At 68.0% G+C, this 24,300-nt stretch overlaps 1 protein-coding gene across 3 annotated transcripts; it reads right to left on the reverse strand.

Moving 5' to 3' along the window:
• Nucleotides 1–959: 959 nt before the first annotated feature.
• KCNJ4 (potassium inwardly rectifying channel subfamily J member 4) lies at nucleotides 960–22,723 on the reverse strand. Of its 3 annotated transcripts, none has more exons than XM_055141147.1 (2): nucleotides 22,573–22,723; nucleotides 960–2,910 (listed from the first exon to the last, which is right to left on the reverse strand). In XM_055141147.1, exon 2 carries the CDS (start codon nucleotides 2,865–2,867, stop codon nucleotides 1,476–1,478), a length of 1,392 nt encoding a protein of 463 aa, XP_054997122.1. In that variant the 5' UTR covers nucleotides 2,868–2,910; nucleotides 22,573–22,723; the 3' UTR covers nucleotides 960–1,475. The 3 variants fall into 3 exon arrangements, with proteins under 3 accessions (XP_054997122.1, XP_054997123.1, XP_054997121.1); XM_055141148.1 differs by lacking the exon at nucleotides 22,573–22,723 and adding an exon at nucleotides 20,972–20,990; XM_055141146.1 differs by lacking the exon at nucleotides 22,573–22,723 and adding an exon at nucleotides 19,057–19,379.
• Nucleotides 22,724–24,300: the final 1,577 nt, after the last annotated feature.

Below are 24,300 nucleotides of genomic sequence, written 5' to 3' on the forward strand. Positions count from 1 at the left end.
AGGAGGATGCTGGGAATAGAACCCAGGTCTGCCTCGACCCAGGCCCGACGGGCCGCAGCCCTCCCGTGAGACTGTCAGAGCACGTGGCGTGCACGGTGGCTGTCCCCAGCCCAGGCTGGTGGACGGGCGTGAGCTTTGCGCCCATTTCCTGGGGCTGCTTCCCTCCAGCCTGGCAGTTTGGGGGATCCTCGGGCTGGGAGGGAGCCCCCCCACGCCACCCCCCAGGGCCCTTCTCATCCGCCCGCTCCGGGAGGGAGGAGGGGCGTCTCCTGCTCTGGGCCCCGCCCCCACTTCCCTGGTGCCCACACGCAGAGTTCCTGTCCACCAGCTCAGGAGGGCGGGGTGGCTCGGCCCATTCTACAAACTGGCAAGACTGAGGCCAAGAGCCAATGAGCCCTGCCCAAGGGCGGAGCAGAGTCTGCTCCAACGGGGCCTGGGGCCACTCAGGACCCTTCGCAGGGCTCTGGAGAAGGAGGACGGCGGGTGGCCATGGGCCCTGCCAGACGCGCGACTCAGCAGGGACACCGGTGTGTGCACACGTGCGTTTACACACTCAGCCCACATTCACTCACAGGCACACACATTCACACCCTCACACGCACTCACGCATAGTCACACCCTCACACACACACTCACACAACCCCTCACACACTCACAGTCACACACACATTCACATACCCTCACAATCACACACTCACAACACACCCGCTCACAGTCTCACACTCACACAACCCCTCACAACCACACACTCACAACACACCCGCTCAGTCACACACATTCACATGCCCTCAGTCACACCCTCACACGCATTCACCACGTACACACACGACACACATTTACACACTCAGGCCTCACGTGCACCCTCATGACGGCTCCCACGCGTGAACACACGCTCCCCGTCCCCCACCCACCTAGGCTCTTGCTTCCGTCCCGGCTCTCTGTCTCCCGCCAGCCGCCCGCGTGGACCAGAGGCCTTTATTAAAAATATATAGTTACAAACTCCACCGGCAACCGGGGCTGGCCCCCCAGGGACCTGGTTCCTGCCCCTCGGGGTCCCACCCCTGCACCCAAACCCAGCACCACCGGGAGGGCCTCTCGGGCGGGGGCAGGGTGCCGAGGGGGACCCCCCCACCCGGCACCCTGCAGGTGAGGAGGCCGGTCCCTCCAGCTGTCCCCACGGATAGGTATTTACAAAAAAAAAAAAGTCAAGAGCAACAGCAATGGTCATGCAAAAGGAACGTCTCCCCCCTCCCGCCGCCCCCCCCCGTCCCCCTTCCCCGCCCGCCCGCCCGCCCCCCCAGTCCAGCCGCCTTCCCCGAGGTTCTGAGTGCAAAGGGGGCACGCCCGGGGCGGGGGGAGGGGAGTCGGGGTCCCAGAGCCGCCGCGCGGGGCAGTTGCCGGGGCACCGTGTGTGTGGGGGGGCGTCCTGGGCCCTTCCCGCGTCCTCCGGAGCCCCCCCGCGTTCGAGGCGCGGCTCAGATGGCCGACTCGCGGCGGTAGGAGATGTTGTCCAGCGGCAGGGTGGCCTGCATGCGCTCCAGGTCCAGGTGGCTGCCGAACTCCAGCATGCGGATGATGCCCGCCTCCTCCTTGGTGCCCGCCTCCAGCCCCAGGCCGGCGGCCACGGCCGCGGCGGCCGCCGCCTCCTCCTCCAGGTCCTCCTCCTCCTGGCTGAGCAGCGCCAGCTCGTTCTCGTAGCAGAAGGCACTGGGCGGCGGCGGCGGCGCGGGCAGCACCGTGATCTTGCTCTCCTGCAGCTCGCGCGCCGAGCAGCACGGCGTGCCCGCCACCTCGTAGGTCTTGTGGAAGCGCGAGTAGTCCACCTTGTAGTGGCTCTTCTCCTCGAAGACCACGGGCTCGAAGCGGTGGCCCCACAGGATCTCGCTGGCCAGGTAGGAGCTGCGCGCCTGCGTGGTCATGGCCGTGGCCTCCACCATGCCCTCCAGGATGACCACGATCTCGAAGTCCTCGGCCTCCAGCTCCTCCTTGCCCATGCCGTAGAGCGGGCTGTCCTCGTCGATCTCGTGCACGATGATGATGGGGGACACCAGGAAGATGCGGTCCAGGCCGATGTCGTAGCCCACGTTGAGGTCGCGCTGGTCCAGCGGCAGGTACTCGCCCTCCTGCGTCATGTAGGGCTTGATGAGCTGCGCGCGCACGTGCGCCTCCACGATGTGGCTCTTGCGCAGGTTGCCCACGCGCCACATGAGGCACAGCTTGCCGTCGCGCACCGAGATGACCGCGTGGTGGCTGAAGAGCAGCGTCTGCGCGCGCTTCTTGGGCCGGGCCATCTTGGCCATGATGGTCCCGATCATGAAGGAGTCGATGACGCAGCCCACGATGGACTGAACCACCACGGCGATGACGGCCAGCGGGCACTCCTCGGTCACGCAGCGGAAGCCGTAGCCGATGGTGGTCTGCGTCTCCACCGAGAAGAGGAAGGCGCCCAGGAAGCCGTTCACGTGCATGATGCAGGGCTTGGGCGCGGCGGGCGGCGCCCCGCTACCGGCGCCCCCTGCCGCCGCCGCTGCCGCCGCCGCTGCTGCGCCCCCCGCCGCCGCCGCGCCCCCCGCCGCCGCGCCGCCGCCCGCCGCCGCGCCCGCCTCCAGGTCCCCGTGGAAGAAGGCGATGCACCAGAAGAGCAGGCCGAAGAAGAGCCAGGACACCAGGAAGGCGGCCGAGAAGATCATGAGCATGTAGCGCCAGCGCGTGTCCACGCACGTGGTGAAGATGTCGGCCATGTAGCGCTGCGACTTGTTGCTCAGGTTGGCGAAGTACACGTTGCACTGCCCGTTCTTCTTGACGAAGCGGTTGCGGCGCTTCCGCCGGGGCACGTGGGCCTGCCCGTTGCGGCTGTGCCCGTGCATGGCCTGAGGCCGGCGTGGTGGGTCACCTGGGCAGAGGCAGGGCCTGCGGGCGGGGACAGAGGCCAGAGGTGAGCGAGGGGCGGGCGAGCCGCGGACCCGAACCCCCCACCCGCCACGCCCCGGGGGTGGACACTCAGCGCCCGGCCGCCAGGGGGCGCGGTTGAGCAGGGCGCTGAGCTCAGGGGTCCAGAGGGGAGGGCAAACCACGCCCCCCACATGGAAAGTCCGTGCCCGACCACCAGAGGGCGCCCGTGAGCAGGGCGCTGAGGTCAGGGGTGCAGAGCGGAGAGCAAACCACGCCCCCTCCCGGGGATGGAAACTCCGCACCCGGCCGCCAGAGGGCGCCGGTGAGCAGGGCGCTGAGCTCAGGGGTGCAAACGGGAGGGCGGACCGCGGCCCCACCACCAGGGGGAGAGGGAAACTCCGCACCCAGCCACCAGAGGGCGCCGGTGAGCAGGGCGCTGAGCGCAGGGGTGGGGGCGGGGGTGTCTGCGGAGCTCAGGTCCCTGGGACCCAGGATCTAGTCCCTCCCTTTGTCCGAACCCCCCAACCCTCTTGTGCTTCCCGAGTGCCCCCACACCCCGGTTCCCACTTTTCCTCCCCACTCTTTTGGAGGGGCCACGCCCGGCGGCACTCAGAGGCTGCATGTGGGGCGTCACCTTGCATTGCTGGTGCGTCTCCGTGCCCGCTCCCCCCTTCCCCCTCCCCCTCCACCCTGCCCCCTGCAGAGACATGACCCTCGGCTCTGGGGTCTCCGGGGCTGGCGCCCTGTGCCGGCTTGGTGACGAATGCAGCCATTCGCTCTGGTCCCCTGCGCCCAGAATCTGGGCGAGTCACATCTCCAGGGTTCAGCCAGTCCCGTACGGGGACAGGACAGGCCCGGGGCATTCCCGTCACCGTGGAATACTCTGGAGAACGCAGACCCCGTGTCGTGCCCCTGCTTGTTGGACCCCAGAGGAGAGCGGGAGCCCTGAGCTCTGGGGCCAGCGTGGACGGGCGAGAGAGTGACAGGCTCAGAGACGGACAGCGCCCTGCCCAGGGCCACACAGCGGGGCCTGGGGTCACGCTCTGTCGCCTGGGACAGTTCCTCTCACTTCTCAGCATCCTCCTCCGTCCCATGGTGGGGGGTCGGAACTTCCGGGGACCCCGGGAGACAGCGGGTGTTTGGGGAAAGTCTTGCCCGTGGCCCCGCCGTCCAGTGGCCCCGAGTCGGGGGTGCAGCTGGCGGGGGCGGGTTTGCCCGCCAGCGGCCCCAGCTGCTCAGCAGGGACGCCAGGAAGCCCCTCAGCCCCTCCCGGGTGGGGGGGACACCAGCTCGCCCAGAGGGCAGCCCCCTCGGGGGCCCCGGGAGCGCCTTGGCCGGGATTACATAAGGCTGGAAGTTTCTATTTTCTGTCCTATTCTTCTTCCTCGTCTAATTGTGCATCTGTGCAGTGTTTATACACTTCCCCTCGAGGACCCTCGGTTACCGCAGCAACCGCGCGCGCCAACGCTGTAATTTAGAGATCAACACGCGGAGCGCCTCTTCCCGGGAGAAACGCCCTCTCGCCGCCCGGGAGGCCGAGCCGACCCCCTCCCCGCGGGCCTGACTCTAGTGTTTCCCCCCCCTTGCCAAGGAGCCCCCTCAGGTGACCCCCTGTCTAGCTCGGGGTTCCAGACCCACCGCATCACTTGGGTAGGTGACGCCACTGCTCTGGGCCTCGGTTTACCCATCCAGAAAAGGGGCCGAGGGAACCCCAGGAGCCTGGAGATGGGGCAGGGGCTGCGGGACCCACTATTCCAGTCCAGACAGTGGGTGGGGTCACCCGCCCAGCACCCGGGCAGGGCCCCGAGGCCAACTTCCCGCCTCTCCCCCTTTAAGGGCTGTGAGCGTGGAAGGTTCCAGAACAGCAGGAAGAGGGTCCGAGTGTCTGAGCCCCGGCTGGCCCCCATTCCCCAGCCGCTGGGGACGGGACGGTCCAGGCATTCCAGAGACAACGCCCTCCCTGGGGGGCGGGACTTGGGGGTGCCAGCCTCCCCCGGGTGCCCCCACCCCGCGGGGTGGTGACCTGGGTCAGGGCTGGGGACCCCGGGGGTCCCGCTGTGCTCACGCGCCTCCTCAGGCCCCGCCCCTGCCTCCGGGAGTGGGGCGTGGAGTCAGCCCAGCCCGCGCCCGGGGCACAGGGGACCCCGGAGCTGCCCACCCACTCTGACGCCGCCGACGGCGGGACTCGCGGGGGACTGGCCGCGTGCCCGTCCCCGCCGGCCCCAGGCGCAGCGGCCTGGGACTCCCGGGCTGGGCCAGCAGGGCCGGGCGCCCACGGCCTCAGGCAGCGGGCAGGGGGGCCGCGTGAGGCTCTGAGTCGCTCCTGGACCCGGGTGTCAGCGCAGCAAGCGCCCGCGGAGGTGCCGGGCGGCGGGCAAGGAGGACCCCAGCCTGGGGGCCCCAGCCCGCGCCCCTCCTCCCCGTCCCTGAGGTTCCCGGGGTCCTTCCCGAAGCCCTTTCTCGGGGTGCTGGGGGCGGCTGTGAAAAGCGTCTCTTCCCCTGACCCGTGTGACGTTCTGCAGCCCCTAAGTCCCACCCACAGGCGGCACCCACAGGGAAACTGAGGCCGCCACTCCTGCCGCCTCCCCACAGCCCCCCCCCCCTGCTCCCTGCCCGCCGCTCGGAGGGCCAGAGGCAGCCGCCCGCACACGCACTGCAGGAGCCCCCGGCACACACTCGCCCGCGCGTCCCACCAACACTCCCGCCCGGCAGCCGGCCCCGGGCCCCAGGGGAGGCCACACACATGCACACACACACACACACGCATGCACACACAGACACACGCATGCACACACACAGACACACACAGAGACACGCACACGCACGCACACACAGACACACACTCATGCACACACCGAGACACGCACACATACACACACATGCACACACAGACACATACGCACAGACATGCACACACAGAGACACGCACATACAGACACACACTGACATACACGCACACCCATGCACACACAAAGACACACAGAGAAGGCACACACACGCATAGATACATACACACACATACACAGATACACACACACATGCACACATACAGAGCGCACATACACAGACACACATATATGCACACACAGACACACACCACACGCAAACACAAACACAACCACGTGCACATATGCACAGTCAGACACGCACATTCTTGCGCACACACAGACACACCAACAGACATACATGCACACACAAACACACAGATGCACACAGATACAACCATATGCACATATGCACACACAGACACACACATGCACATACACACACGCAAACAGACACGCTAAAATGCATGCACACACAGACAGTCTAGACAGCAGGAATTTGAAAGCTGAACTCTACACCCCCTGGTCCCTGTGGGGGGATGGAAAGGAGGTGCAGGGGGTGCTCAAGTTCACTCAGCTCGGCCGGGGCCAGAAGAACCTTCTGGAACAGGCAGTGCGGGTGCCCGATGGCTGCTGTCTCCCCCGTTTATCTCCACAGTGTTTATTGATCACCTTCCCCGCGCGGTGGGGGTCACTGAGTATCTCCTCCCCCGTGAGAGCCTGGGGGGCGGGGTCACACGTGGGGGGTCACAGGTCGGTGCTGGGAGCTGGTGTCTGCCTCAGGTCCGGCTGGATCCAGGTGCCAGCGCCCCACCTCGCCTGTCCCCCTGTACACGCGGCACGGCCCCCCCCGCTGCCCCTCAGGGCCCCCGGCGCCCCCGGGCCTGCACCTCAGCCACTCTGTCACCAAGAAAGGGCCCTGCTCAGGCCCCAGCACACACAGGGCCCCCGAGCACTAAGCAGGAGTCAGCGGGGACGGCCCAACACCCCTCGCCCCCCATAAAAACACTTGATGCGTTGAGGGGTCTCCGGGGTCAGCGCAGGCGAGAGCCTGGGTGTGGCCCCTGGCACTGCAGGGGCCCCGCGGGGAGGGGGGTGAACTCCCAGCCACGCCCCCGCCCTGCCGTGGGCTGGGCAGGGAGTGAGGGTCTGCACATGTGCCCCCGCGAGCCCGCGCCCGCCCTCCCTCCCTCCCTTCACTGGGCTCCTGGTCTTGGGGCCACTGGTGGACAGTTTTGGGGGTGTCCAATAACGTTCCCGCCCACCAGGCTGCAGCCGGCCCCGCCTCTTCCATGCCGAGTTCTACCTGTGTGACCTTGAGCGAGTTCCTGAACCTCTCTGGTCTCTGCCCTCCGGCTGGCGAGGTGGGACTAGCAACAGCCTTTACTGGCGGCTCTGCGCCCGGCCGGGTGGGTGACAGGCTGGTGGGACCCTATGGGCTTCACCCCGGACTTCAGAGACGGTGACCCTCGGCCCACCCGGCCCCCAGCGGGCGTGCAGCCCACTCAGAGTCCCCGGGAGCCGGGGCGGACGCTGGCACTGCCCAGCTGAGCTCCTGGCTGCCCGCGGTGGACGGGCCCTTTGCCCAGGACCTGTGCATCGCCGTAGCACAGGCCCAGCTGTCATTGGTCCCCAACGTCCCTCCTCCAGCCCGGCGAGGGGACAGGACACGGCCCACCCCCACCCCCACTCCAGCCTGTGTCCTGTGTGATTGTGCCACCCCTGCCACGACCTCAGAGGAAGCTGCAGTAGTTCCCTCCCTCCAGGCACAGAGAGCCCTAGACACCGGCCCAAGGTCACACAGCAACCTCACCTTCCTCCCCAGAGGTGCTGGCCCAGCCGGGCTGCTGACAGGGGAGGGGGGATGGGGGCACTGAAGTCAGGGTCCCCAAGAGCCCAGATAGAAGGTGACCCTGGGCCCTGGGTGAACCCAGGCGGTGCTCAGGGGGCCGTAGGGGGTGCCGGGGGCCCAGTGCCTCCCCGCTGTCCTGTCGCGTGGCCCTCTAAGGAGACGGACATTTCCACGGAGACTCACCCGTGGTCGGGGCTGTGCGAACTGTGGGGTGTAGAAGGTTCCAGAAAGGGGCCAGTGAGAGCTGAGGGCAGCAGGGGGGCCGGGAGTGAGAGCGAAGGACACGAGAAGGACAGGCCGCTGGTGTCCAGGGCTGCTCTCGGCTCAGTGCTCGGGGGAGACTGGGCAGAGCCCGGGGTTGGATCCTGGGCCCCCCGCCCAGAGAGGGCACTGTCCCCCGCCGGGCTGCCTCCAGCCCCCCGCTTGGTCTTTATTTGGGGGGGCCGGTTGGATCGCAACTGGCAGCACCCAGGGTGACCCCATGCAGGGGCTGGACCTGGCCGCCGCCCCTTTCCCTGGGCTGGGTTTCTCCCTCTCGCGGGGCTCTTGCAGTACCAGCACGGAGCCACAGCACAGCGGGGAGGGCGTTTGCCTTGCACGTGGCCGACCCGGGTTCAATCCCCGGCATCCCATAGGGTCCCCCAGGCACCGTCAGGAGTCATTCCTGAGCACAGAGCCAGGAGTGACCCCTGTGCATCGCCGGGTATGACCCAAAAAGGGGGAAAAAAAAAACAGAAAAAGTGACTAAGCATGTTGGGGCCGGAGTAACCGCACGGCTTGGAGGGCATTTGCCTTGCACACGGCCGACCCCCTCTCAGTCCCCGGCATCCCGTCTGGTCCCCCGAGCACCTGGGGAGTGGCCCCTGAGCACAGAGTCAGGAGTCAGCCCTGAGCACTGCCGGGTGTGGCCTGAGCTAGCAGACCAAAGGGTGAGGCAGGCGCCGTGCGGGGGACGGGGCAGCAGCTCCTGGACACTGCCCGCCGGCCAGCCCGGCCCTCTCCCCAGCCTCAGGGTCCCCGACACAGCCGCGTGGGCGTCGGGGGAGGGACACCGGGGAGGGGTGTTGGGTGCCGGGGCCAGCGGAAGGTCCAGGGGCTGTGAGGAGACCCCGACACCACGTGTGGCCCCCAAACCAAACCAGAGACAAGTGACCACCGCAGCTGACACGCCCGAGACTACACACGGTGGGGGGGGGCACGACCCGGGCTGGGGTGAGCCGGGGCCCCGCTCACGTGGGGTGGGAGGGGGATGCTTGAAGCTGTGGGTGTCCCTGGTGGGGTGCGGGGGAGGGGGGAAATGCCAGGGGAGCAGAGGGGCCTCGCCAGCTGTCACCTCCCCGAGGGACAGACCCCAAACCAGCCCCAAGCCCAAATCTTCCTTCCCTGGCCCCAGAGGGCAGGGGAGGGAGGTGGGGAGTGACAGGGGGACCTGGTGGGTGTCCCCCACTCAGGGAGACAGCATCGCCCCTCTCCCTGGCCCAGGGCCCCGGGGAGGAGCTGGGCCAAGCACCCAGGCTGAGTCCTCAAGGGACGCGGGGAGGGGGCGGGGAGGGGTGAGAGGAGCTGAGAGGGGGCAGGGGGGTAGGGAGGGGGTGAGGGGCGGGGAGGGGGCAGGAGGGGGCGGGGAGGGGTTAGAGGGGCTGAGAGGGGTGGGGCTGGCAGGAGGCGGGCCCTCCTGGCTTTGGGAGTCTCCACGCGCCCGAGTGGGTCGGCCACGGGAACCAAAGGTTCGCAGAAAACTGAACCGCGGGCGGGTCTCCGCAAAGGGCCAGCAGGGGCGTGGGTGGTGCCCACTGTCCCCTGGGGAGCACAGGAAAGGCCCCGGGAGGAGGGGCGGGGGGGCGTTTCCCAGCATGCACCGGGCCCGGCTCCATCCCCCCGACACAGTGCCCAGCAGTGCCTGGTGGTGCCCTGAGGGACCCAGCACTGGCCGGGCCCTCAGGGTCCTCTGCCCGCAGTGCCCACGGGGCTGGCTGAGAACTGCAGATGGGGCTTCCCGCTCCACACGCCACGACCCCCCCACACCCACACGACACCCCAACACTCAACACCCACAAGACACCCCAACACACAACACCCATACAATACCCCAACACACAACACAACACCCAACGACACCCCAACACACAACAACCACATGACACCGCCAACACCCAACACCCAACACAATATCCATACAACACCCCCCAACACCCAATGCAACACCCAACACACAATACGACACCCCAACACCCAACCCAACACCCCACAACACACATGCATAGCACACACAACACCCCCATCCCCCACAACACCCCCCACCCCACCCCACACACAAACACGTGCTCACACACCACACACACACACACACACACACACACACACACACACACACACACCACACCCCGGCGCCTGCAGGGAGATGAGCCGGCACCGGACCAGGCCATAGAGCATCACATGTGGCGCCTCCGGCCTCCGTTCCCCGACACTGGGGCCCCGTGGGGGAAACTCTCCCCCCCACCCCCCGCTCCTTGGGCCTCTCAGGGCCCGGCCGGCCCCAGGGCCTTCTGGAGACGGTGCAGCCGCGGCCCCACCTCTGCCCGGGAGCTCGGGCCGGGCCCCGGTGGCGCAAGCCCAGAGCAGTGGGCTCGCAGGTGGGAGCACAGGGCAGGGAGCACGGCAACGGGACGGCTCCGGGGCTGTCTCCATGCCCCCGGGACCCCCGCGACCCCCCCCGAGGCCATTCTCGTGGGGCCCAGGAGCCTGGCCAAGCGGGTCACCTCAGGACGCACGTCTGGACACTGGCTCGGTCCCGCGCCTCCTTCCCTCCTTCGACGCCCACCACGGCCGCTTCCCGCCTCCTCGCCCCGGCGCCCGTCACCTCGCTTCCCTCCACGGCAGAATCGGCGAGTCCTTGGCTCCCCGCGCCACAGGCCGCCCTTCCTGCCACAGTGCTCCCAGACCCATCACTCACACCTCCCTGTCTGCAGGGTCTGCTTCCGTGCGCAAGGCAACCTCCCCCAGGAAGGCCGCCAGGTGTGCCCGGCGGGTGCTGAGCTGCCTCCCCCCCCCCACGGTCGCCCTTCTCCTGGGCACGCTCTGTCTCTGCAGGCACCTTGAACCCCGGCTGCACCCCCGGGCCCCCGTGCCGGCACATGGTGGAGGTTTAATGAGCATCTGACAACTGACGGGGACACGAGACCCTGTCAGCCCCCCCTAATCACCGGGGAGGACCTCGGCGGCGCCCCGGGGCAGAACGTGACCCCAGAGCAGCTATTTCTGTCCCCGGCGCTCAGTGGAGGTGGCCCTGGCAGGCGGGGCAGGTGGTCAGGTCACTGCCTGGTTCTTCCGCCAGGAAGTTTCCAGAACCCTCGTCCTGTCCTCCCGGCTGGCCTCAGCCCAGGGTCCTAGCGTCCCCCGCACCCCGAGAAGTTCCAAATGCGGGGTACGGTGGCCGGGAAGGTGCCCGCCGAGGCTCGCACCCGCGCCCGAGCCCTCCGTGAAGGTGACCCGGGATAACTCTGGTCTGCCCGGCCCGGTGCCGTTGCGGGAATTCTGAGAATCTGCAGTTCGCTTTGGGGGCCACAGCAAGCGGGGCCGGGGCCCCGGGGGGCGGGGATGGGACCCTGGGTTCCCACGTGACGGTCCACACGCCGGCCTGGCCGGCCTCCTCCCTGTCCCCATAAATCATGGTCTTTATTTTTGCCTCCAGGGTTCACAAAATCCCCCTCCTAAAGCCCGAGGGACAGCACAGGGCTGCCCTGGGTGGTGGCCGGCCCCCGTGCATTCCCGGTAAGAGGATAGTCCAGGAGTAAGCCCTGAGCACACAGTCGGGAGTAACCCAGAGCACTGCTGGGGGAGCCGAGCCCCTTTCCCACGAACGCGCCTCCTGTTCCAGGCCTCTGCCACGTGCAAAGGTTGAAGCCCACTGGCCTCGCGGAACCAACACAGGTAGGCCCAGCCCCACAGGACATCGCCCCCGAGAGGGCGGCGGGGGACCCCCACAGGACCAGTGCGGGCTCGGCCCCCCCCGCACCACAGCGAAGACCCCCGAGAACAAAGCCAGACAGTGGGGCCCCCCCGCAAAGAAATCAACACAAATCAAAAGGCAAAAACACTCAGAAAGGGGCCCAGGGGGTCTCCAAGGGGCCAGAGACAGCAGGACCCCCGCGCCCGGCCGGCCTGCACCCCGACTCCCCCTCTCGGACCGCCAAGCGCCGGCGACACGCAGAGGCTCCTGAGCACTGTCTGCTCTGCCCGCTGCCCGCAGGGCCCGACGGCTTCAGCTTCCTGCCCCCTCCCCTCGCCCCTCCTTCTGCCTTCCTTCCTTCCTGCCCCCTCCCCTCACTCCTCTTTCCTTCCTTCCTTCCTTCCTTCCTTCCTTCCTTCCTTCCTTCCTTCCTTCCTTCCTTCCTTCCTTCCTTCCTTCCTTCCTTCCTTCCTTCCTTCCTTCCTTCCTTCCTTCCTTCCTTCCTTCCTTCCTTCCTTCCTTCCTTCCTCCTCCTCCTCCTCCTCCTGCCGGGCCTGTTCCTGACTCACAGTGGCCTGGCCTTGGGGTCTCTCCGGGGCTGGGGGAGCAGGTGTGTGGGGGTCAGGGTGGGTGCACAGCCGCTGCACCAGGAACAGGAAACCGAGTCTTCCTGTCTCGCCTTCGGGAGAGGGTCCCCAGGGGTGAGGGGCGCCGGGTAGCAGAGGCTGGCGGGGGCGGGGGGCCGTGGGCACAGCCCAAACAGCAGCTGCTTGGGCTGGTCAGTGGCTTACATGCCCCCCGGGACAGGGAGCTCGGCCCGCTCAGACAGCCTGGATGTGTGTGTGTGTGTGTATATATGTGTGTGTGTGTCTGTGTATATGAGTTGTGTTTGTGTGTGTGCGTGTGTATATGTGTTGTGTATATGTGTGTGTGCATGTGCGTGCATGTGTATGTGTGCATGTGCGTGCATGTGTGTGTACACGCATGTGCCTGTGTGCATGTGCATGTATGTGTATGTGTGCATATGCGTGTGTGCATGTGTATGTGTGCATGTGTGTGTGCATGTGCATATGTGCATGTGTGTGTGCATGTGCGTGCATGTGTATGTGTGCATGTGCGTGCATGTGTGTGTACGTGCATGTGCCTGTGTATGTGTGCATGTGCGTGTGTATGCATGTGTATGTGTGCATATGTGTGTGTGCATTTGTGTGCATGTGTATGTGTGCATGTGCGTGCATGTGCATATGTGTGCATGTGCGTGCATGTGTGTGTGCATGTGCGTGTGGGGAGGTGTGCAGCTACCATGCACAGGATCCGCAGCCCCCTCCATGGCCGCTGTCCGCTCACCTCAGGCCTGTGCCAGCTGCCGGTGTCACGGGCTGCTCTGTGCCCCCTGCTTCCTGTGCCCGGGGCGCCGGCTCCTGGCCTGCGTGGGGCCGGCCGGAAGCGGAGCCGAGAGAGGCTCCAAGGTCAGGAGGCTCCAGGTCGCAGCTGTGCAGCCTGGGCGGGTGCCCGGCGAGACCTACTGTTCCCCAGCAGGCTGGGGGGCGCGGGGGGCACCGGGCGGGGGAGCTGGGGCCTGGGCAGCCAGAGAAGCGGCCGCTGGAGGTGACTGCAAACTGGCCACGGATGGAGGCGCTGGAACTTGTCCCGGGGCTGCTGCTGTGGGCTCGGGCCGCCCGGACAGGGCTCAGAGAGGTCTGGAGTCTGCCCGAGGTCACACAGCCAGCCAGCAGGGATCACTGGGGGGCAGGAGCACGGGCGGGCCCTCCTGGGGTCCGGCTGGGAGCCTTGGGGTACAGAGGGCAGGTGGAGGTGGGAGTGGGAAGTGGGCGTTCAAGAGTGGAAGCTTCTGGAAGAGCTGCCAGGCCTGGGGTCCGAGGCTCAGCCCTGCTGCCCCCGACTCCCCGCCATGCCTGCCGCATCCCCGGCACCCCCGTCGTGGGCCCCAGGCCCCGGGGACACAGAGGGTGGCGGCTCCTGCCAGGGTCCGGGGGTGTCCCTGAGGCCCCCGCGAGCCCAGCGCCAGCCCAGGGCAGACCCCACCCCCCGCCTGGCCAAGCAGCCCTGCGCCCGGGCTCTGGGGTGGGTGGGTGCCGCAGGGAGAAGCAGCCCCCCCAGCACAGAGGACGGGGGCCAGTGACTGGCCGAGGTCGCGGGCTGGGGGCAGCGGGGGTCGGTCCCAGCTGTGACCAGGGTCACTGACTCACCGTCCACCCCGGGACGCTCAGAGAGGGGAGAGGGGCAGGGAGCAGCCGCCCCCCCCACTGCCCTGTGGTCTGGGGGTCACTGGGGTCTCTGGGCTCCTGGTGTGGGGGGGCCGGGGCGTGGGCAGCCCCCCGCCTGCCCCGTCCCGCCCTGAGACAGGCCCTCCTGCTCCCCACCACGGTGCCAGCCAAGGGTCACCATGACAACGCTGCCCCCTGAGCCGGCCCACCCTTCCCTGCCCGCTTCCCTCACACCTGAGGCTCACAGGGACCCCGGGAGCAGGGCGGGGGGGGCGCAGAGGAGAACGGGACCCAGACTCCCTGCTTTGGGGGCCCGGGGCAGGTCCCAGGCTAGAACAGAAGCAGCCCCCACCCCTAATTTTTTCTTTTGTTTGAGGACCGCACCTGGTGGTGCTCAGGGCTGACTCCTGGCTCTGTGCTCAGGGCTGACTCCCAGCTTTGTGCTCAGGGCTCACTCCTGGTGGGGCTTGGGGGACAGACACAGTGCCGGGGGGTCGAGCCCGAGCCAACTGCATGCCCGGCAGGCGTCCACTCTTCTTATAGTGTGACCCCGAGAAGCCCTGTCACCCCAGCAGTCAAGCTACAGCACTGAGCAGCTGGTGTGCATGCGTGTGCCAGTGTTCATTCATGTGTGTCTGCGTCTGTGCAAATGTGTGTATGTGAATGCACATGTGTGCATGGATGCAATGTGTGCATTCGTGTCCATGTGCACACGTGCGTGTGTACATATACGTATATACATGCATTTGTACAAATGTGTGTACGTGCATGCACCCACGTGTACATGCATGCATCATGTGCATGTGTGCACATGTGTAAGTTTGCATGTGTATGTTTGTGCAAATGTGAATATGTATGCACATGTGTGCAATGTATATATTCATGTGCATGAGTGTGTGAATTCATCTGTATGTGTGTATGTGTGTGCATTCATGCATACATGTGTGTGAGCACATAAATGGGTGCATTTATGTGTAGATTTGTGTGTACACATGTGCATTCATGTGTATGTATGTTTGCGTGTGTTCACGTGAGTATGAGCACATGTGTCTGTGGGCATGCATGTGCCCATGTGCACTACACATGTGTGGCTTTGTCCGGGGTGGTGCCTGGGCCCACACCCCAGTATTCCTCCTCCCCCCCTGCCTCCCCCTGTGCTCAGAAAGACCTTCCCTGAGTCCCCCGTGGCCTTGGCCATTCCCGCCTCCAGGCTGAGCCTCAGTTTCCCCTCCTACGAGCCACGAGAAGTGTGAGCCCCCCAAGTCTTCCTATGGCCCCCAGCACCAGGAGTCAGGCCCTGGGGGCAGAGCTGGCCCGGGCCGCGGTGCATGGAGGCCCCAGAGCCGGAGCAGGCCGGAGCGCGAGCCCCCTGCCCCCCACGGCACCCCACCCACCACCCAGCTCGCCGTGTGCGCGCCCGCCAGCCGGAGCGCGCGTGTGTGACTCAAGGTCTATTCATAGCCGCGCTCCAGCTGCAGCGTCACAGGCGGGGCCTCGGCCCATATTATTATTTCAATTACCATCTGAATTAAAAGTTTGAGCAGCGCGCAGCCCACGTAGCCCGGGGAAGAAGGAGCAGGAGAAAAATAAAGATGAAAAGGAGGCGCGGGGCCGTGCCCGGAGACCCCCTCCCCGGAGGGTGACGCCGCCCGCCCGCCCGCCCGCCCGGGGTCCTGCCGTGGGCACCCGTGGGCACCGGGCAGTCCAGGGCGGCCGCTACACTGCGGTCACACGGAGGTGAGGCGGGCGGGGACAGGCAGTGTCCCCTGTCCTCCCGCTCATGACCGCCACGTGGGTGGCCCCGGGGCCGGAGCAGACGGCGGAGCCGGCTTTTCTTGCTGCCAGCGCCTGGGGCCTACAGGCCGCCCGCAGCCTAACCCGGGCGCCCCCGCCCCCAGGCTGCCGTCAGCCCCCATGCGCCCCAGCCAGAGACCTTGTTGGGCTCCCTGCGCCCATCCCCCGTCGGTCAGACGCAGACCCTGGGGGTTGCCAGGCGGCGGGGGCGGGGGTGTCCTACTCTTCCACACGGCAGTGCCAGCGACAGTGCTCCCCGCCCCCATCAAACTGCCCAGGCACGTCCCTGTCCCGCTGTGTGACCTTGGGCCAGTCACGAAGACTCTCTGAGCCGTGGCTCCCCCACCTGTCCGCGCGGAGGGGGCCCCGCGGCGGGGGGCATCTGCAGGGCTCCCAGCCTCCTGCCTGCTGTCAGAGCAGGGGGGACGGGCGCACGCCTGGACGCGGAGGTGGGGGGGCATTTGCCTCCCCACCCCACCCCCGCAGGTGCTCCTGAGTTCTGGGTCCCTGGATGTCCCAGGTCCGGGAAGGGCACGCCCCACCCCCCTTTGCAGCACGCCCCGTCCCTCCGGCCCCTGGGGGGGGGGATCTTTCTCGAAGGGACCAGAATCTTCTCGAAGGGACCAGAATCTGCTCAGCCCCAAGTGTACCCGAGACTCCGGGACGGTCAGAAACTGACTTTAAAATGCACCCAGGAGCGCGCGGGCGCGGGAAGCAGACAGAGGTGCTCAGGGCTGGCACGGACTGGCAGAGGCTAGCGGGGGGGGGGGGGGCCGCAGGTCTGTCTGTCTGTCTGTCTGTCTGTCTGCCTCCCAGCTAGGCCCAACAGCTGGGGCTCAGGCTCCTGGTTCTGCTTCCCCCTCCCCAGACCTTCACGATGACCTTGGGTGGGGGTCCGGGCCTCAGTTTCCACTTCTGTAAAGTGAGGGGTGCGGCTGGAGGTTGAGGTCTCAGCCCTCCCGGGACCCCCGACTGAACGCGGGGTCCCCTTGCCTTCCCCTCCCCAGCCCGGCCTGTGTGCACCTGGGGGCTCGCCAGCCCCCTGGCTGGTTCCGGCCAGAGACCCACCAGCCCCTGTCCCCCTCTCTCCTGCGTGATGACGTGGTGGGTGCTGGCCCCATTTCACAGGCGAGGAGACTGAGGGTCGGTGCTCAAGGTCACATGCGCTGTTTCAAGTTCAGGACGCCTGGCAGGTGCCGGGTGGCCGGCAGGACTCAAGGGCATTTAGGGGTGTCCGTCCTAGACCCCCCCTCCCCTGGCTCAGACTCGGGACGGGGCGGGGGAGGGCGCAAGGTCACACAGGCGGATGGGGCCCGGCGCCCGCCCGAGCTCTCTGCTCTCTGCGCCGACAGGTTCCGCCACCGAGCCCGGGAGCAGAGAGACGGGGCTGGGTGTCAGGGAAGAAAGTTGAAGGCTGGTGGCCGCTGTCCCCGGCCCCGTCCCCTCCCGCTCGGGCGCCGCGTGCAGGGGACGGGCGGTGATGTAATGCACTCGGCACTGGCGCTGGTGCCGATCTCAGAAGAGAGACGACAGATTGCGCGAGCCAAATTTGGCATCCTGGGGGGAGAGGCACGAAAAGTGGAGATGTGGGGGAGAGGAGGGAGGGCGGGGAGGGGCAGGAGGAGGCCCCCTGCCCCGCGGACCCCCGGGCCGGGCCGCCCCGCCCGCCCTAGCCCCCTCCCCCCCTCCCGTGGCTCTGCCTCACCCTGAGAAGCTCCTTCAGCTGCTCCCGACCCCCGGGGCCCCCCGAGGCTGGTCCTACCCCCCCCCCCCCCGCACATCCTCCTGCTTCCCGATTCCCACCGCCGAGTCTCCTGGTTACCGTGTTGCTGGTTGTCATGTCGCTTACATGTCCTCGTGACTCAGTGGTCCCCGCAGAGGGGCCCCTCCTCCTCACACACCCCCCTCCCGGCACTCGCCCCCGCCTCCCCCAGATCCACATTAAGCAGCAGCACGCCCGTGAGCCCACACTTCCTCCTCCCCGGCGCACACAGCCTCGGGGATCGCGGACCCCCGGGCCCCCGAGCGAGCGAGCGAGCGAGCGGCCTCGCAGGCACCCCCGGCCTCCAGCCGAAGGCTGAGGCCCAGAGAGGCCAAGTGCGGGGCCCAGCAGAAACTCCAGGCCAAGTTTGCCTCGGGGGGCTGGGGGGGGCAGTCAAAGCCGTGGCGGTGCCCCTCAGCCTGCTCAGGAGGGACCCCTTGAATTCTAGGACCCCCCTCCCCCGCCTCCCCGTCATCCTCGGTCGCACGCTGTCCTGCCCCCCCGCCCCCACCCGAGCTCAGGTGCCTGTCTGTCCTGCACTGCCGTCACTCGGGTCCGGACGCTGTCCTTGGCCGCCACGTGGACGTGAGGGGCAGGAGAGGGGCCAGCCGGGCGCTTCCTCGGTGCCAGGACGGGCACCAGCAGCCCAGAGACGCCCCTGCTAGCCGGGAGCTGTCAAAGGTTCTGGGCCCCTCCGGAGGACCCGGCTGAGCGGCCACAACCTCACCTCCACCCTCTGCCCGCGCCTTTCCCCTTCTGAGCCCACAGAGCCACCATGTGGCTCTAGCCCCCCCCAACTCTTGCCAACAGACCCCCAAAGTCCCAAAGCTCGGAGGGAGACACGGCAGAGAAATCTGACGTGCACTGGGCACTCCGGGGGCTCCTGCCCCACCTGAGGCTCTCGGCTGAGCCCCCCGCGGCCCCCTGCCCCGACCCTGTTCTGGTGGAGCCCCGAGAGGGGAAGTTTCCTGGTTCGGGGCTCAGTGCCACCTCTCCGTCTTCCGGAGTAAGCTGTCCGCCTCTCTCCCCCCACGGATCCGGGAAATACCACTTTGAGAAAAATCACTGTCCACCCACCCCGCGGTGGGGGCGGGGGTGTCCCCAGCAAAGTGACCCTCCAAACCCGAGAGGTGGGATTTTGTCCACGGGCAGGGCTGTCTGCGGAGAGGCAGGACTCGGGAAGGTGGAAAGGGGGATATTCACACACACACACACACACACACACACGACACACTCACACACTCAGATACACACTCACACACACAATACTCACACACTCAGATACACACTCACACATACACACTATACTCACACACTCAGATACACACATATACACAACACGCTCATACACACACACTCAGATACACACACATACTTTCACACACATTCTCTTACCCTCACACAGAAGCCTGAGCGCTCATGTACACGCGCGCACACACACACACACGCACACGCACGCACACACACACACACACATACCCTGCTGCAAGTTGAGGCTCCTCTGTACCCCAAGTGACAACTGGGGGCGGGAGGAGGCGGCAAGGTCGTGGCCGGGGCAGTCAGCGCACCGGCCGCCTCTGTCCGCTGCGGGGCGGACACCCCGCCCGCCCGCCCGCACCCGCACCCGCACCCGCTCCCGCACCCGCCCGCTCCTGGGGGTCCCCGGGAGAGGCGCGGACCCCGACGCACAGACACGCACACACAGGCTGGACAGACAGCGGACGGCGCCCGCGGGGGGCGCTCTCCGGGCTTACCGCGGGGCGCAGGGTCCGACGACAGTCCGGGGGGCCGCGGGCGGGCGCTGCTACATCCCGCGGCGCGGGCGGCGTCGGGGGCGCGGGGAGGGGAGTCCGGGGCGCGCCCTCCCCGGGAATCGGCGGCCGGCCGGCCCCGCCCCCCCTCGGCGGCGACCTGGGGGTCGGGTCTCCGCGGGCCGGGGTCCCCTGCGCGGGTCCCCGCCGGGCGCGCAACTTTCAGCGCCGGCCCGCGCCGCGCCCTGGGCGCCGCCGGGGCGTCAGCATCGCAGCGCGGGGCTGCGGGGGCCCGTGGCTCGCGCCCCGCCGCCCCCCGCGGCTCCCTCGCCGGTCCCCCGACCCCCGCTCGGCCGCCCCCTCCCCTCCCGCCGGGACCCCCGGCTCTCCCGCCTCTCGCACCCTCCCGGCGCCCTCGGGCTCGCCGTCCCTCCGGGGGGCTCGGTGCCCGCGTCCCCGCCGCCGCCCCCGCCGCGCCCCCGGACGCGCCCGGCCCGGGGGTCCCCCGCCGCCTCGGACCCGGGCCCCCGCCTGGCCGCGTCCCGGCTCGCCCCGGAGCCCCAGCGCCCGCCGCCCGCCGCGCGCCGACAACTCCAACTCGCCGCACGCGCCCCGCGCGCCCAGACTTCGCCCCTCCTCGCACGTGACCCGCGCCCCGCTGCGGAGGCCGCGCGCGCCCCCCCGGCCCGCGCCGCCCCCCGGCCCGCGCCGCGCGCCCGGCCCCGCCCCCGGGCCCCTCGCGCCGCACCCCTGCGCGCGGCGGGTCCGCGGGGGTCCGCGGGGCCGGGGCTGGGGCTGGAGGCGGGGTGGGGGGGCTGCTCCCGCCCCAGATCCTGCCCGGGTTTTCCGCCTCCCCCCAGGAGCGCCTCCCGGTGCCCGCTCCGGGATTCCGCGCCCGGGTTTTGCAGCCCCCGGGGCAGGTGGGAAGGTTCCCCGGAGCGGTCGGCCGGTGGGGTGGGTGGGAGCGGGTCGGCGGGCGCCGGACACTCCTCCCCGGGACCGCTCGCCCCCCCACCCCGCCACCCCGACGCCTGGGGAGTTAGGGAGGCGCTGCACCCCGCTCCCGGCCACCCGGGAGCTCAGACAGCTCCGCCCCGTTTCGCAGACCGGCAGACTGAGGCCCCACCGGGCGCGCGCTCTCAGCGAGCCCTTTGCTCCGTCCATGTCCACCTGCGCCCCGCCCTGAGTGTCCTGCGCGTGGAGAGGGGACCCCGCGGCTCTGGCCGGTCCCGAGGCTGAGGGGCAGAGTCCCCGCCCAGCACGGCCGGGGTTGGGGGTGGGGGTGAGACCCCCGAGCGCCCCGAGCAGCGTGCATTGAGTCCGGCCCCTTCTGGCCAAGAGACCCAGGGACTCCCCCGGGCCCAGGGACTGGCGGTCCAGCCACCGGCCCCTCTGCGGCGCGCTCGTCCCCGGAGCCCGCGTCCTCTGCGCGGGGTCCCGGCCCGGCCTCGCCCCCCGCCCGCCCCGTGCCCCCCGCCCACAGGCCTCGCCCGAGCCGCCGGAGCCCCCCGCCCCCCGACTCACTCACTAGCCCAGCGCGGCGCCCCCGCTCCCGCGCCCCCCGCCAGCGCGCGGGGGTCGGGCGTCGGGCCAGCCCGCGGGGAGCGCCGGCGCTGCACGACCTTGAAGGCCCGCCCCGGCCTCCCGCTGCCGGGCGGCCGCGCCAGGACCCCCGCGCCGGGACCCCCGCGCCCGCTCACCGGACCCCGGCGCCGACGCTCAGCTCCGGCTCCTGCGTCCGTGCCGGAGGGGACTCGAGCAGGGGGGCTCCCTTGGAAGGAGGGGCGCCCAGGGAGGGCATGGAGGAGACCGGAGTGGGGGTCCCCAGCCCCCCGCACAGGCTCAAGGGAGCGTGGGGGGCTGCGGGAGGGCTCAGGGGGGAAGGGGCCCCTCCGCAGCGGCCCCAGCCTGGGCTCACCTGACCCCCGCTGCTCCCTCCAGTAAGGACGGGCAGAGGAGCCAAACCCCGGGAGACCAGCAGCAGAGAGGGGCTTCTGTGAGGTCACGCCCCCGCCACACACTCACACACACTCACACACTCACACTCAAACACTTACACACCCAAATTCACACTCAATCACATGCACTCACATGAACCATACTCACATGCACACACACTCACACTCATACACTCACACTCACATGCACACTCACACACATTCACACACATCCATACACTCACAACACAACCATACACTGACATTCACACACACACTCACACACTCACACTCATACACTCACACATGCTCACACACACAACCATGCACTCACATTCACACACACAAGCTCACACTCACATACACTCATACACTCACACACACGCACATTCACACACCTGGACTCACATTCACACCCATCCACTCACATCATACTCATACATACATTCACACACACTCACATGCTCATGTGCTCTCACATATACTCAAATACACTGTCACTCACACCCACTCACACTCATACACTCTCGCACTCACTCACATTCACTCTCACACTCACCGTCACACATGTGCGAGCTCTCACATCACACGGTCACACCCTCATGCTCCCTTCCACACACGCGCACACACAACTCTCGTGCAGTCTCAGATACACACCCTGTCCAGTGCGCTCTAACGCACTCTTACACACTCCCCCACTCACACACTCTCCCACGGGCCCCTCGGGGGCTCTGCCTGCCTGGCCGCTCCCCCCGTCCCCAGAGCTGCTGTGGGGTGCTGACAGGCCTCGCCGCGCCCACCAGCACCAAGAGGAGACCAGGTGGGCACAGGACTGCTGGTGCGGCAGGGCCTGCCTCACCCCGGGCCTCGGCGGCCGGCAGGAGCGGGCAGTGTGGACTGGGCCCCCCAGACAGGTGGACGTGCCCTGGGTGGAGGGAGAAGACGGGAGAGCTGCCCGGCCATCCTGTCGCCTGCCAGCAGCTTCACGACCCACACCTGTTGGTGCTGGGGAAACTGAGGCACGGGCTGGCTGGCAGTGTGAGAGGCTGGGGACAGCTGTGTGGAAGGGTGAGGCTTGCCCTGGCCGTGGCAGCCTGGTCACTCTGTCCATCCTGCCGGTCTCCCACGGCCCTCTTGACAGCTCTGAGGTGGGATGGCGCTCGGCCCAGGGAGCAGGAGGGGCGGGGGCTGCCCTGGTCAGCGCCAGAGGCCAACACAGCGGTCCCCAGTGGGGGCCCAGGCCTTCTGGCCAGGAGGGGAATGTGGGCCAGGTGGCGACAGGGGGACAGGGGCGGGGGGAGAAGAGGGGGAGCCCTTCCAAAAGCCAGCGGAGTGGGGCTGGGGAGTTCCCGGCGCCAGCCGGCCCATTCTAAAGACCCGGCCAACGGAGGCCGCCAGCTGCTAGAGGCGGGATCAGCCCAGGACATAGTGGGCAGCATCCCCATCGGGAGCGTGGGAGCGCAGGGAGGACCCCCAGGGGTCCAGAGGATCTGAGCGAGGCCCTGTTCCTGGAGGGCGGCGGGGGTCTCTCCCACCCACCCCCCCGCTCCCACCTCGCCCACCCCCAGCACTCGGTACTCACCAGGGTGGAATATTTTAGCACCTATAGAAAAACTGCCACAGACGGCCGTGCGGCTGTTGCTAAGGCGACGCTCCCAAAATAGCCCCCTCCGCCAACCTTTCCCGCTGCCGCGCCTGCTGTGCGGAGGGAGGAGGCCGGCGGGGAGGGGGTGGCACCGAGCCCCAGCCCCAGGTTCACCCGCCCGCCCCGGCCGGCCGGGCCGGACAGAGACGGGGCGGCCACCGGGCTGCGGGGGCGGCGGCGGCGGGAGGAAACCACGCCTGCCCGTGGCCCGCCACTATCCGCAGCCGCGGGAGGAAGGTCACCCAGAAGGGGAGAGATGGGGGGCGGCGTCCCCGCGCCCCCCCACCCCCGACGCCGGCACCCTCCCCCCCACGCACGGGCCGCCGGTCCCGCGCGCCCCACCGCGGCGCCGTCGAGCGCGCACAGAGCCCGGGAAACACCTGCGAGAGCACCTGGCACGTGCCCGGCCCCGCGCTCCGGAGCGCGAGCATGCGCCGCTGGGGGCGCGCCTGGCACGCGGACACGCGCTGGCGCTGGCCGGGGTGTGGGTACCCCGCCGGCACGCGCACCCAGTGCTCGCAGGGCGCAGGGGGCTGTGTCCTCAGTGCGTGGGGAGCTCCGGGGACCAGGGGTGGCCCGGAGGACCGGGTGGAGGGTGATGCCTCTGGGCGCCTCTGGAAAATGGGTGCCTTGGTGGCAGGGAGAGCTGCCCTGGACCCATTTCCTGGGAAGGTTAAACTGAAGGACGAATTTCACCCTACAGGGGGGAAACATCCCACCTGGAACGTTAGGGACCCGGTTCCTGGGCAGCAGGAAGGCGCTGGGGACAGGGACAGTGAAGAAGTGATGTTGGGGCCAAAGGAATGGTTCTTAACACCTGCAAAAACGCTTGCCAGTTTCCTAGCCCTTCTTTTGGTTTTGTTTGGGGGCCACATCCAGCGATGCTCAGGCATTCCTCCCGGCTCTGCATGCGGGAACCAGCCCTGTTGGTGCTGGAGGGACCGTAGAGCATCGAACCCAGGTCAGTTTCATGCTAGGCAAAGCCCCTCCCCACTGTTCCATTGCTCCAGCCCCTCGTAGCCCCTTTTATGCATGTTTTTTTCACGTCCTTGGTACCAATCTCCTGAGATACTGGTGCTGGCATCCCCATGCGTGAGTTCCAGACAGGAAAGGGGGCTTGAAGGCGGGTACAGCCCTCAGGGGGATCAGCAGAAGTGGGGGGAGGGTCCCTGAATGTGCCAACGCTCAACTGAAGCCCCACAGCCCTGGGCTCTGGCCCGCTGCTGTTGGGAGACAGCCAGGCTCTTCATGTCCCCACCTGGGCAGGCGCGAGTGACTCAAGCACTTGGTGGCCGCAGGTGGGGCTGGAAGCAGGTGTGCTCTAGGCGCCCCCGGGATGCCCGGGTCCGCTCCTGGCCCGCGCGCGCGCGTGCCTGACTAGGGGACCCCGGTTCAGGATCCGGCTCCAGGGCTTCTCTCGCACCCCATCACTCCGGAGACGCCAGAGCGTTTGGCTTTGCAGTTGCCGTGGGAACCTCGCGGCGCACGACTCGGAGCGCGCGGGGTGCCAGGCGCTGGGGCCGCGCCCGGGGCGCTGTTTGAAGTCTCAGGAAGACACCTGTCGCCGCGGGCCAGCTGAGGGCCGGGCGCTGCGTCTCTTTTCCCTGCGGTGGGACCCGCAAGCCACCGTGCACGGGGGTGAGGCGTGTGTCTCGGGAAATCTCC

Source organism: Sorex araneus, chromosome 6 (genome assembly GCF_027595985.1).
Source record: "Sorex araneus isolate mSorAra2 chromosome 6, mSorAra2.pri, whole genome shotgun sequence".
Classification (NCBI taxonomy): Eukaryota; Metazoa; Chordata; class Mammalia; order Eulipotyphla; family Soricidae; genus Sorex; species Sorex araneus.